General features: G+C 38.8%; 1 protein-coding gene across 1 annotated transcript in view; it reads left to right on the forward strand.

The window, feature by feature from the left end:
- The window catches only part of WWTR1 (WW domain containing transcription regulator 1), a 148,359-nt gene extending 134,313 nt beyond the window's left edge, over window positions 1-14,046 (forward strand). The window contains exons 4-6 of the mRNA XM_019960965.2: window positions 2,839-2,972; window positions 4,844-4,956; window positions 10,603-14,046. Of these exons, the coding sequence (XP_019816524.2) occupies window positions 2,839-2,972; window positions 4,844-4,956; window positions 10,603-10,787 (432 nt within the window). The 3' untranslated portion in view covers window positions 10,788-14,046. The remainder of the gene's footprint in view (window positions 1-2,838; window positions 2,973-4,843; window positions 4,957-10,602) is intronic.
- Window positions 14,047-14,987: the final 941 nt, after the last annotated feature.

A 14,987-nucleotide genomic window follows, 5' to 3' on the forward strand; every position in this document is an offset into this window, starting at 1 on the left:
CATCAAGAGGCTTTTTAGTTCCTCTTCACTTTCTGCCATAAGGGTGGTGTCATCTGCATATCTGAGGTTATTGACATTTCTCCCGGCAATCTTGATTCCAGCTTGTGCTTCTTCCAGCCCAGCGTTTCTCATGATGTACTCTGCATAGAAGTTAAATAAACAGGGTGACAAGATACACCCTTGACGTACTCCTTTTCCTATTTGGAACCAGTCTGTTGTTCCATGTCCAGTTCTAACTGTTGCTTCCTGACCTGCATATAGGTTTTTCAAAAGGCGGGTCAGGTTGTCTGGTATTCCCATCTCTTTCAGAATTTTCCACAGTTTATTGTGATCCACACAGTGAAAGGCTTTGGCATGGTCAATAAAGCAGAAATAGATGTTTTTCTGGAACTCTCTTGCTTTTTCTGTGATCCAGCGGATGTTGGCAATTTGATCTCTGGTTCCTCTGCCTTTTCTAAAACCAGCTTGAACATCAGGAAGTTCACAGTTCACGTATTGCTGAAGCCTGGCTGGGAGAATTTTGAGCATTACTTTACTAGCGTGTGAGATGAGTGCAATTGTGTGGTAGTTTGAGCATTCTTTGGCATTGGCTTTCTTTGGGATTAGAATGAAAGCTGACCTTTTCCAGTCCTGTGGCCACTTCTAAGTTTTCTAAATTTGCTGGCATAATGAGTGCAGCACTTTTACAGCATCATCTTTCAGGATTTGAAATAGCTCAACTGGAATTCCATCACCTCCACTAGCTTTGTTCATAGTGATGCTTATTATAAATAGTCCTTTTGAATTTTGTTTATATATTTAGCCACTCACAAGCATTCTTTTAAAATAAATACTCTATTAGAACTATCCCAGGAGTAACTTAAATGAACAGGAAAGCTTAAAATATTAAAACTGTATTATTTTATATATTTCTGTAATAATAATTCATATATATTGTATATATATATATATTTTTATCCAGTGAAGTTCCAGAAATGATTCTTATTAGGTTTAAATTCAGACCATCTGGAAATTGCAAATTTATCTAGTATTCTTAAGAAATATGGTGGTAAAATTGCATCACATGTAAAGAAGTGCAGCAATCTCTTCAAATTATATGTTTAAAAGGATAGCTGTTTAGGGGTAAACTCCACCTTTATTCAGCATGGTTGGAGAATGGGAATATTCTAGTTAAAGTTGATTTTCTTTTTTGGATAATGAAGGTTATTGCCTGAAGGATCTTTGCATTTACTGTCTATAAGGGACTAAAAATTACATCATTGACTAGCTGTTTTCAGACTGTGGTGTGTGTATATGAGTGTGTTTGAGGAGTTGGTGGGCTCTGTGTTCCTCACACCAGGTCCAACCCCGGTTATTCTTATGTGTGAAGCCTCTAGGTAAGCTTTGGTTAGAAGATAAGGAAGACAACTATAGCAAATAATTCAGTTTTTCTACATGTATTCAGAAGGTACTTCTAAGATTGGAATTATGGACTAAAACCCCCCTTTAAAAATCTCCTTTTTTGGGGGGGTGGTTTGGTTTTCATAGATTACTGAGTAAAATTTAGGTTAGTTAAGTATTGAATTATTTGAAATCTGGATGAACAGAGGTGAACCAGGAGCCCTTTCTAGACAGGGTATTTATTTCAGTATAAATTAAAAATGCAGTTTCTTATCTATCAGATCTTCATGGTTTGTAATAGTCATGCTACCGTAACTCCTAGGAACAGTATGATGAACCCTAGTAACCGAAAGTTTTTATAGCCGATGACTTCACTAGACTTGTCTAGACAGCAGTTACTCTGTTGCTGTCTAAAATCATCACTGCTTAGGGCTGGAAGAGATCTAACTTAGATGGCCTGAATATTCTGTGTGCTGTGGTAGCCTTGGTTTGGGGTTTGATGGATGGCAAGACCAGTGATTCAGCTTGGGTAGTGGGAAACTCGTAGGCATAAACATGGGAAGGGCCTAACTTAGGTTTTGGACACATGGGAAAATATACAGAAGTTTTATTCTCTGGAAACAGCAGCAAATTTGAAAGGAATCTGATGTCTGGTCATGTTTGTCAAAATAGGAGAGACTCCCTGGAGGTTGTATCTAGAGAAAGTAATTGCAGTCAAATTTGTAACTTTTTGGATGGACTCTCCTTGGCAAAATCATGTTAGCTTTAAAAAAAGAAATGCTGGTGTTTTAACTTTTGCTAATGAAATCCATATGCTATCAAACAGTTAATCAAGTGAGATCTGGATTGGATCTGCATGCTTCTCCAAACTTCAGCCATTTTAGTGGACAGAATAATTAGTCAAATAGAAAAACCGATTGACTAACAAACTTTTAAACTGGTTGCTTTGCTCTTGTGGTTATCATCTAAAACTGCCAGTTGTGATTTAACACAGAGCCTGAACTCTGTAATTCCACAGCTTTACTGGGCTGTAAGTGGCAAAGACCAGAATGTACCTGCTAGTCCAGAAGAGTCCAGTTGCTTTGATTGACTTAGATTTGGTCTGATCACTTGGGATAAAAATAGCCTTGTCCTTGAGAAAGTGTCTTGAGAGGTCTTTATATGATTTGGGTGTTTAAGCAATTTGGATGGGTTGGACAGTTGCTCCATCAGTGCTTTGAGGGCAGATATTAACATGAGCTTCTCATTAACTTGGTGTCTGTGAGAAAGTGACTTATGCCTGTAAGACTTCTTCATAGAAAGAACACTAATGATTTCCTGATGATTCTGACTTATGAGGAATAAACATAAAGTGCTTTTGTGTTTGGTGAAAAGTTTTTACGTGAAGCATCCTTTGCTCCAATCTTTGTAACAAGCGAATCACCGTTGCCTCTCCCCCTGACTGTCATCTTTCTGCAGGAAGCTGCCCTCTGTAGACAGCTCCCCATGGAAGCTGAGACTCTAGCCACGGTTCAGGCTGCTGTCAACCCTCCTGCCATGACCCCAGACATGAGATCCATCACTAATAATAGCTCAGATCCTTTCCTCAATGGGTAAGTCAACATTTTAAGGCCACTTATTTTTGCTTTCTTTATTATGAGGTTTAGAGTATAATGGATCTTTGTTTATATTGGGAAAAGTTGGGGAGCTGGGAGGTTGGGGTGAGGACAGAGGGAGGGTGTGGAGGGACGTGGCAGAAAAAAATAAAAGCAAACAAGAAGTCACCAATTTTTTTTTTTTTAATCTCAAATTTAAAAATTGATGCTATGGCATGGAGTAAACCCCTAGTCAATAATTTGAAAATAGGGATGAATTTATGATTTCAATAGCATGGTGTTTGTAGTAATTATTTAGAAGAATCTTGTGGTTTGATATAGCCAATGGAGATAAAAACTTGTTATGTGGCAAATAGGAGCAAAACAAATAAGAGGTGATATTTGTGATGAAATATGAATAAGGTGTTAGTTAATAGTATTATTACGGTTGTTGTTGTTTAGGCATGAAGTTATGGACTCTGTTGCGACCTCATGGACTGTAGCCCACCAGGCCCTTCTGTCTATGGGATTTCCCAGGCAAGAGTACTGGAGTGGGTTGCCATTTCCTTCTTTGGGTGATCTTCCCGACCCAGGGATCAAACCCAGGTCTCCTACTTTGGTAGGCAGATTCTTTACCACTGAGCCACCAGGGAAGCCAGTTAATAGTTATACATTGTCAGTTCCTATTGTGGTTATGTACCGTGTCCTTGGGGAAAATGCACACAGCATGCACAGGAGCTCTGTACTCTTTTTACATCTTCTATGTGAGTCTAAAATTATTTCACAATTAAAGAATGAAATAAAACAAAGACATGTTGTTTTAAAATATGAAATATATGAGCAGAAGGAAAGGTAATTGAACCAGAAATATCTTCATGAGTAGAAGTAGTCAACCTTAATTGTAGCCTTTTAAACCCAAATAAAGGGCAGTTTTCTATTTCCTGTGTCTTTTCTGCCCTTGTGGAGGCTTCAGGCAACAAGCAAATACAGTTATGAAAGTTACTAAAAATAGAAGAATGAAAACAAACAGTAATCAAAATACTGAAGGAAAGGAGTTTCTAAATGATGGATACAAAAATAATTCAAATGTCCAGAAAAAATGTAAAGAATAACTTGAGATCTACCCACATACCCAACACCCAGGTTTTCCATATTTACATTGATCTTATTTTTTTTAATAAAATATTACAACTAATATTTAAACTCTTCCCCACCACCCCTGAAATACATTTCTTTTTCTTCTTCCCTGCCTAGTGGTAGCCACCATTTGGATATTGATGTATATCCATCACACCTATTTTTATACTTCTCATTGCCTGTCAAAGGCTTCCCAGTTGGCACTACTGATAAAGAATTACCTGCCAGTGCAGGAGACACAAAAGAGGTGGGTTTGATCCATGTGTCAGGAACATCCCCTGAAGGAGGAAATGGCAACCCAGTCCAGTATTCTTACAATTCCATGGACAGAGAAGCCTGGCGGCCTACAGTCCATGGGGCCGCAAAGGGTTGGATGCACTGTGCATGTGTGCAAACACACACACACACACACACTGCCTATCAATGTCTGTATCCAGAAGCAATATTCAACATATTTTTTAGGTTTTTTTAAAATTTACATAAATGGTATCATTCTCTATATGTATTGTTATTTTATTTTATTGTTTTCAGATGAAAAAGGAATCAGTGTCAATTTATTATGACTGGCCAGTTGGTTTTTTCTTTGCTTACAGTTGATTAATTTCGACACAGGGATATATGTTTCAAAATTAAAACGAGGTTCAAAGTCCACCTCCCTTTGTTATCTGGAACATCAGGCAGATCTACTTTAGCTGGGGGTCTTCATGATTATATTTTAATTTTAAAACGTCTTCCCATCTTTTGCTCTGTAGGGGACCATATCATTCGAGGGAGCAGAGCACCGACAGTGGCCTGGGGCTGGGGTGCTACAGTGTCCCCACGACTCCAGAGGACTTCCTCAGCAACGTGGATGAGATGGACACGGGTAGGGGCCAAGCCTGTGAAACCTTGCAGTGGGTTTGGACTTTGAAATTGTCTCTTTAGTCCTCTCAATTCCTTTTTTTTTTTTGACCACACTGCGAGGCGTGTAGGATCTTAGGTCCCCAACCAGGGTTCAAACCTGTGCCCTATGCAGTGATCCTCTCAGTTCTAAAATCCAACCAAGAACACTTAACTTCAACAACATTAACTGACAGCTTCAAAGCCCCCAGAACCCAAGCACCATTAGTAAACTCCACCTCCTTCCCCATAGTTTATACAAATACAGTTTTATATATGGGCACAGGATTTTAATTTCTGCTTTTTTTCTTTCTTTTCTCCTTCCTTCCCTCCCTCCTTTCCTCTCTCCCTTCCATTTCTTGTCTGCTTTATTTAGCCCTTTCCTCACAGTTGCATTAATATACCGCTGTCTGCTTTACCATTCTTTCACAATTGAATATTTATACTTTTCTAGCTTTTTGTTATAATGTACAGGCCACCAGTACGCAGCTTTTCATGTTATTATTGCATTTGGGAAGCAATTGGCAGTGGGCTTTTGGAAAGTTAAGCAACTCAAAGGATTCTAATTGTCAGCTCCAAATCCTAACAATGTCTTCCTTCAGCAATTAAATTTAAGTAGTTCCCGGCCTGCTCTGCCTTCAGGCTAGGCCTCAGCTGGCTTCCTGGTTACCTCTTTTTCTCTACTTCTCCAGGAGCAAGGCCTCCAAACTTGGTCTAGATTTAATTGTCAAAGTCCTAAACTCCCAGAAGATACTCTTTTGAACCAAAATTACATGACAGCTCACAACCAGGACCTACTGTATAGCACAGGAAACTCTATTCAGTATCTTGAAATAACATGTAATGAAAAAGAATCTGGAAAAGAATATATATGTACAACTGAATTGCTTTGCTGTATACCTAAAACTAACACGACACTGTAAATCAACTATATTTCAATTAAAAAAACAACAACAACATAAAAATAGACTTAAAAAAATAAATAATAGCTGACGTGCCCGCTCTTTGGAGCTGCTCGTGTAAGTTTCTCCTCCATCACCACTGATGATAGAAATTTGTTCTGTGATGAAAAGGATTGTCTTCCCCCGTGCCATTGTCCAGAGGACCTGTTTGTTACCTTCTGGTCCTCGATGGCTGTGCTTTGTGCTCTGAAACTAAACAGTTGGTCAGACAAGATGCAGACTCTGCCAGAACATAGGAGCAGCTGTTCCGGGCTCTCCGTGCATCCTATCATCTATGTGTTTAGAGAATTGCACAGACTGTCTTGTGAGGAGTCACCCAGGAATAGTTTGAACTGTTTGTTTTGTTAGTCTTCAATTTATTACTTCAGCCTTCTGCCTCCCTTCCTGCCTCCTACCCTCTCTTTCTTCATCCTTCTCTTTATTTTTTGGTGTGAGATTTATCTTGTCCTCTTTGAAACAGCTTAATGAAGTGGCTCCTTCCCGTGTTTAATAATTGTTTGCTTTCATCTTTTCAACATTGGAAAGCTAGTAAACATAAAAGGCAAAGTTAAATAAGAAAAGACTCAGGAAATCGAAATCTAAGCAAGTTTGACATTAAAAAAATTTTTTTGTTGTTTTTAATTGGAAGATAATTGTTCTATAATGCTGTGTTGGTTTCTGGTGTACAACAGGTGAAGCAGCCATTAATATACATAATCCCCTCCTTCCTGACCTTCCCTCCCACCCCTCTAGGTCATCACAGAGCACCAGGCTGAGCTCCCCGTGCTATACAGCAACTTCCCACTAGCTAGACATTTTTTAAAAAGTATTTATTTATTTGGCTGTGCCAGGTCTTGGTTGCAGCATGTGAGATCTAGTCCAGAGATTGAACCCAGACCTTTTGCGCTGGGATGGTGGAGCTGTAGCCACTAGAGGACTAGGGAAGTCCCTAGCTTGACTTTAAAATGTAAAAAAAGATGGACTCTAGTCTTTGGCTTTTTAAAATGACATCAAGTAGATAAGTAGGGAATGTTTTGAAACCAAAATGTGAAATTAAGTCATGTCCTGTATAGAACATAGTCCTTGCAGACAGGCCACCTGAATTGGATCTTTGCTTCTCTACTTTTTAGTAGTAACTTTGGTAAGTTACGTAACCTCCCAGGGCCTCAGATTTCTCACCTGTAAAGTGGGAGTAATGTGCACACCTGGTACAGTGGTGAGGCATCATGAAGTCATAGTGCTTGGCACAAAGTCCTCTTCTCCTGAGAAGGATGAAATTAGTCCTATTAAATGTTGGGGTTCCAGGTTAGCCTGGCTTAGTGAGTACTGATGGAGAAGGCAATGGCACCCCACTCCAGTACTCTTGCCTGGAAAATCCCATGGCTGCAGTCCATGGGGTCACTAAGAGTCAGAAACGACTGAGCGACTTCCCTTTCACTTTTCACTTTCATGCATTGGAGAAGGAAATGGCAACCCACTCCAGTGTTCTTGCCTGGAGAATCCCAGGGGCGGGGGAGCCTGGTGGGCTGCTGTCTGTGGGGTCGCACAGAGTTGGACATGACTGAATCGACTTAGCAGCAGCAGCAGCAGCAGCAGTGAGTGCTGAATTTACAGTCACATCTGTGAAGTCTTTATAGGAAGTGGGCATAAGCCCCCTCAAGGGGAGGCGTGTAGTTAATTACACAGGAACAAGAAAAGGAAAAGCCAAGGGATGGGCAGAGCTCAGATGTGGCTGGAAAAGGTCTGGTAGACCCACTGTTCACATGCTGACCACACGCTAAGTGGTGACAAGCCAGCCAAATACTCCCTTTGTAAAATACACATGGAGACAACAGCTGGACATAGTGTTAGAGACATAGGAGGATAGAGTAGATGGAATACAGGAGCAAAGGGTGGAGGTCATCCACTTTCTAGAATATTCTACAATAATCACACCCTTCTAAGAACTTCTTTTTTTTTTTGGTCTGTCTCATTTATATTCATCCATTCATTTTATTATTGATGCAAATGTGCATCTTTTTTTAAAGTTGAAGTATAGTTGCCATACGATATTATATGTTACAGGTGTATGATACAGTGATTCACAACTTTTAAAGGTGATACTCCATTTATAGTTATTGTGAAATATTGGCTATATTCCCCATGTTGTATAATATGTCCTACTTTTCAAATGAAGAAAACTGTAATGACCAAAAAGATGACTATGAGGTTGCAAAGTTGCTCCAAGGAGAGATATTTTAAGATTGTTAGCCTTAATGAAGAACCTTAACTAGACTCATCATGCTTTCTGAGGAGAGAAGGTAAGAGAATTTTTTAAAACAGAGAAATTTTATTTGGTTAAAAAAAGTCAATTCTTGAGTTATTGTAAACGTAAAACAGGAAATCAGTTGAGGTGGATATTTCTATCTGGATATGAAGAAGAAAGACATCCAGCACTTTAGATGAGGTAATTTTTCAGGGTGGATAATTTTTTTTTAAGCCTAATTTCCTTCTGTTACAATCTATTGGGTAGAAAAAAGTTATTTGGGTTTTTTTTTTTCTAAATTAACCTTGTTTTTCAATGTCGGTAACACAATAACCCTGAGGTCATGTTGAACTCATTTTAATTTTTCAAATGACTGCTTTTTGCAATGCAAGTCCTATAAAATATTCCCAAGAGTCACTGATATTTTATAAGTTTGTAGAAAAGCCATGAAGTTTTGCTACCTCCAAAAATGTAAGTGTGATTGTTTCCCTTGTCGCTATGAAGTAATTTTTCTCCTTGGAAAATGCATATTATTAAAATGAGTTTTCTCCCATTTTGTCTAGAATAGTAAAATCTCTATGCAGGCTTCTTAGGAAGCCTAAAGTACTTGTATGACACAGAAGTTAATTAAAAAAGTTTCTTAGAAATGATTCCATGGTGAAAGCTGGCCATAGTTATCAATGCACCTCAGACTTTGAGGTATATTTTATCCCTTCAGAAAATTGATTGGGGCTGTTGGAATGAACCAGTGGTTCTGATATTATGTAATTAACCATGACTGAGTTCTCTCAGCACAGTCAACAAACATTTATGGTGTTTTTGTATTTGTGTAAGTGTTATTGTGGGCTTCCCTGGTAACTCAGTCGGTAAAGAATCTGCCTGCAGTGCAGGAGACATGGATTTGATCCCTGAGTTGGTAAGATTCCCTGGAGAAGGAAATGGCAACCCACTCCAGGATCCTTGCCTGGAGAATACTATAGACAGAGGAGCTTAGCACGCCACAGTCCATAAGGTCACAAAGAGTCAGACACGACTTAGCGACTAAATCACCAACTGTTTAATTTATGTATGAATGAAGCCCAGAGCCTCATATCATGTGTGGCAGATATGATATGGCACCTACCTCCCAATTTCAGACAAGCGAGTGCGTCTTAGGCCACACAGCTAAAAAGCTCCATCTCCTGGCACAATGATCTGTTCGTTTTCCCCTATCCTGTCATTCATGAAGGATGTGTTCTTCATGTCATATCCCAGACACTGAACTTTCCTCTACAATAGCATTGTCTCAACTAGGTTCTGCAGACTTTAGTTCTGTTAGGATATAAATTCTGCCAAAATTGGACTCGAGGAGGTGATAGTGGCTTAAACAAAATAAAACAGATTTTCCTTACTACAAGACTTCTCCAAACCTATATGCTCCCATGCATTGTAACTCATATGCTTTGTGAGACTACTCGATAGTTTTGGGGTATATGAACATGTGTAGTGAAGGGGTCAATCTGCAGAAGCCACTTTCTAAAATACTTTAAACACGATCCCCAGAGTTGTCAATGAAGATTTTTTTTTAATAACATAGTTAAAAGAACCTCCTCACTACTACCTTTGAACATAAAGAGGATGATATGAGCAAATTTGAGTTTACAATTAAATTGTTGGATTATAGCTCTGTGATAAGGTTTTTATGACTGTCAGGGCCTCTCTACTCAAACCAGCTCTTCGTGCCATTGTCATGGGAAGTCAGTGATGGTAGTCAGATCCACAGTGTCCTCATTTTCTCCTTTCCTGTGTCCCTGGACTTACCCATTCTGGACCATGTCTATCCAGAACAATTAAAGATTCACCCAGCATCTCTGTGTCTCTTAGGCGTGAGCACCACCAACTCAGTTTCAGTAACGCAGTAGCTGAAATTTTGCAACATGCAGCAATAAGATCTTCTGGTGGAATGTGAGCACAGTGGAAATGAAGATGAGAGTTATGTTGACAACTGAACTTGTTCCTCTTTTCAGAAGCCTTAAAAAAGAATTAAATATGGTTCATCTGTACTATTTTTCTAGATTCCACATATGTGTGTTAATATATGATATTTGTTTTTCTCTTTCTGACTTACTTCACTCTGCAGGAAAGGAACAGACATAGAGAACAGATGTGCGGACAAGGGGGGATGGGGAAGGTGGGATGAGTTGGAGATTGGGATTGACATATATATATGACCATGTGTAAAATAGATAGCTAGTGGGAACCTGCTGTGTAGCACAGGGAGCTCAGCTCAGTGCACTGTGATGACCTGGAAGTGTGGGATGGGGAGTAAGGGAGGTCTAGGAGGAAGTAGAAACATGTATACATGTAGCTGATTCACTTCATTGTACAGCAGAGACCAACACAACATTGTAAAGCAATTTATACTACAATAAAAGAATTTAAATGGTTTCATTCTTTTCCATTACAGGAGAAAACACGGGACAGACACCCATGAATATCAACCCTCAGCAGACCCGTTTCCCTGATTTTCTTGACTGTCTTCCAGGAACAAACGTTGATCTAGGAACTTTGGAATCTGAAGATCTGATCCCCCTCTTCAATGATGTAGAGTCCGCTCTGAACAAAAGCGAGCCTTTTCTAACCTGGCTGTAATTAATACCATTGTAGCTTGGATGCAGCCGTGACCTGACATTTCCTGGGCCTCTTGGAAAAAGCGATGGAGCAGAGCAAGGCGGCAGGTGAGCTGCCTCCTGCCTCCATCACACATGCTCCCTCCTTTCCTTGTGGCCAGGTTAATAATTGCCTGGATTTGATTGGCAGTCACTTAAGTTAAACATGAATAAACATTTTATTTCTGTTTTCTGCAAGCCTGCATTCCTGTGATGGGTTGTGCAGCAGAATTGATTATGCAGAATTGCTTCTTTGCTTTCCTCTCTGCTACCCCATGACCAAGCTTTATGGGTGTTAGCTGAAATTTGTACATCAATTGATTATAAACCATGAAAAACTGATGACCACAGGCAGTGACTTTTGACAGGTGGCTGGGTCCAGGAAATGTACACAAAACTCGACCTGATTTACAGTTTCAAAAACTGTATTGATGACATTAGTACCAAATGCTTTAAAGAATATTTAACTAGAGCTTTAAAAATCATTGTACTGATAGTAAAATTCTGCTGTTTGGAATACAATGTAGTTTTCAATCCATGCAGGTTCTGATGGCTCTTATTACCCGTATTCACAAAGGCACACAGAGTCCTCTTGTAGTTTATCCTTCATCATTTTACTGCACAGCATCTAGACAACTAGTCCTTCCAACAGGAGAGCGGCAGTGGCATTAGTCACAGTTCCTACACCAAGGTCTCATGAAAGAGACCAGTTTGGTACTAATTATGAACATTTATTAAACAAAAGGTTTTTAAATGACAAGTTAGATTTTTTTTAAAAATTACAGCTTAGAACTTGATGTTTATTTTATGAAGCACTATCATTTGGTGACTGATGACAAAGCGCAGCCAAATGTTTTTGATAAATCGGTGGCAACTGTATTTTTGTCCTTTGAAACTGTTCTGAAAACATCAGGACCACATAGCTTTCAACCTGATGGCATACAATGAGCTGTTGCTTTTAAAATTCTGAAGCCTTGTTGGTTTTTCTTCTTTCAAGATTTCTAGGGTTTAAAATAATCTTATCTATGAAGCTGTTTGAAGGATGAAGCAGATCTCTGACTGACAGGTCAAAAAAGCCCCCTGAGGGTGTATGGTGGAGACCCTTAGTGTTTCCGAAGTCACTAAAGTTGATTCCCAGATGTATTATCCTAATCCTGTTTGCTACAGTTGGTATAGAAAGGCATGAAATATGTACTCAGTACCTCTTATGTAACCAAAACCATTTTTTTTTTGTTTTGTTTTTGTTTTTTATTAGCTTTTAAGGACTGAGAGAGAGCATCGGGTTCGCCTGGCATGCACTCTGCCTGCATTGCCAATGAAGTCCTCAATTGTTTAATATTTTGAACTGACATTATTTATAATCTATGAATTTAATATCTTTTTTGAGAGACATTAATAGTGCAGGTCTCTGAGAGGAACCTTTCCATTCCCAAAGGGGCTTATTTGCTGGGGATCTGAGATCCTTTTTGATCTCCCAAAAGACAGACAGGCAGAATACATCTTATCTTGTTGGAATGAAGGCAAGTGTAAAGGTCAGAGATGAAGCAGTACCGTTAGGGAATACAGTGGAAAGGCTACTAGGTGTGAGTTGGAAATAGACAAGCTACGGTGCCCCAAAAGCAAGACGAGAAGGAGGTGTGAGGTGCCCCCAAAGAACAAAGCAATGATTTTCTCCTACAACTTTTGTACCAAAAGACTGTTGTAGAAGAAAAGAAGGCTTCGGTGCACTTTATGTGGGAGAAGGAGGCACAGCGCTCGTGTTGCCCTGTCCACGCTGATGTTAAGTGAGTAAGCAGATGAGAGCTTAAACCTACCGTTGCTTCCAACACAATGAAGTGACTTTTTCCCCCTGAAGGACCCATGGTTTCTCTTCCTCTGATTCCATCTCTTTCTCAAAACACTCTGAGAGATGAGGGTAGATGTTTCTATTGCTACTATATTGAAGGGAGCACTATTTCTTTTTCTCTTCTGTTAGCAATAATTGCAAAAAGCATTGTACATTCTTTCTAAGAAAAAGCAAAAAAAAAAAAAAAAAAGACTCAAAAACAAGGGACCTAGTAAAACTGAGCAGTGTTACTGTATTTTTAAAAAATATTTTTATAGATTCATTTTCAGGTTATTAAACATTAAAGAAACAATTATCCCTCCTTTTTTTAAGTAGTTAAAACATTGATGATTTGTATTATCAATTTTTAGAAATAATTTCCTAGTAAGCTTGTGGCATTAGAAAATACTAGAAGAATTTTTTTTTAGTGAAATTAGTTGGAACACTTATTAATGAACATAACAATTATTTTTCCAGAATTAGATACAGATCTTGACTACATGTTTACTAATAAATGAAGCCAGATCTAATTTTTGTTGTTATTTTTAAGGCCATGTTATATGGCCTTTGTTAAAGAACACTAAAGCTAGAAATCTAAAAACAACTTTTTAAAGGTTCTTTCCTATTATTGTAAGTGTTAAAACCCCTGCAGAATTCATGATAAGGTGCTATTTATACTATATTTCTTATTATAAAATGACTGCCAAATATCATGTCTTTTTAGTCCTAAGTCAATCAGTAGATTTCAACATTTCATGCAGATTAAAAATGGAAAAATAATTGCAGAAATCTTTCTTTTAAGGTATTTTCTTTCCCTGATAAAACACATTTCCTTGAAGTAAATACATTGTCAAGACCTATTTGCAATTCTGTTAAATCTAAGTAATTGTTAGTGTTTCACCATAGAATTTAGGATGTGATATGCCTTTCTTTCGCTGATTATACAATATAAGTAAAAACAGACTGAAACAGTTAGTATGCTGGGGGTGCTACTGACTCCAGCTTGGCAGAAAATCTTTCTGGAGAAGAAGGTGATCTGGAGTGAGAGAGTTTTGCTAATGACATGTGATGTTCTCATAACAGAAAGCAACTTCCAGAAGTGCAACTTTTATGACAAACAAAAGCTGTTAAAAGGAAATTATAGATTAATTGGGAAAGTAGGTGATCAACAGAGACTGTTTCCCTAACACACTACATCATTTATGTGTTCGTATTTTAACTTTTTAAAAAATTATTTCTACATTTTGTAATATGATATATGTGTGTTTATTTTTAATTCAAATTGCTATGCATACAGAGAGTATGCAGAAAAATCAATCAGATCAAACTGTTTTACCTGGAGTTTGGTACTGGTTTTTACTTCTCTGATTCTGTATAAGAAAAATAAATACAATTGAATTTCCACTTGGAACCTTTATCTTGTCATGATTTGTGTGTGTTCTTTTTACTGAGGGCTTTGGGTGGTACTGGAGGAAGGCTTATGTAACCTTCCTGGCAGACAATGAAGGAAAGAAAATTTTGTAGGCAAACATTTTTTTGGCTCAAATGCCTGGTTTTCAATATTCTAAATATCCAGAGTTCTGGTTTCTACTTTATTTGAAGTAACCCACTGAGACTTTAAAAGCTGTGTGTGTGTGTGTGTGTCCTTGTGCTAAGTCACTTCAGTTGTGTCTGACTTTTTGCAACCCCATGGACCATATCCCACCAGGCTCCTCTGTCCATGGGATTCTCTAGGCAAGAAATACTGGAGTGGGTTGCCATTTCCTCTTCCAAGGGATCTTCCTGACCCAGGAATTGAATCCGAGTCAGCCCTTCCAACAACCTTGCAGATTTGACTGAAACATCAGGACTATAGTATTTTTCTTTGTTTCTCTGTTATTAACAATATGCTGTGGCTTCTTGGGCTTCCCTGGTGGCTCAGACGGTAAAGAATGCAATGCAGGAGACCTCAGTCCCTGGGTTGGGAAGATCCCCTGGAGGTGGCCATAGCAGCCCACTCCAGTATTCTTGCCTGGAGAATCCCGTGGACAGAGGAGTCTGGAGGGCTACAGAACATAGGGTCGCAAAGTGTCAGACACAACTGAGTGACTAAGCACAGCGTGACTTCTTGTCAAACCAAAAGCAGTTCATCATTCATTCTGTGACAGTGTATTTCTTCTGTCTTTTGAGCCCCCTGATTCTTGCTGTGGTGACACTTTATGATGTGAGGGCACTTTTAGTAGCAGAGTGTTTTTAAGCAGAAGCACTCAGCTCAACAACAAAAGAAGAAATTCTGGGGGAAACAACTTAGCAACAGTCCAGAGTCTAAGCCTCATGCATCTTTTTAAAAACTGTATTTCATCATTACTTTTAAGTTAA

Source organism: Bos indicus, chromosome 1 (assembly GCF_029378745.1).
Source record: "Bos indicus isolate NIAB-ARS_2022 breed Sahiwal x Tharparkar chromosome 1, NIAB-ARS_B.indTharparkar_mat_pri_1.0, whole genome shotgun sequence".
Taxonomy (NCBI): domain Eukaryota; kingdom Metazoa; phylum Chordata; class Mammalia; order Artiodactyla; family Bovidae; genus Bos; species Bos indicus.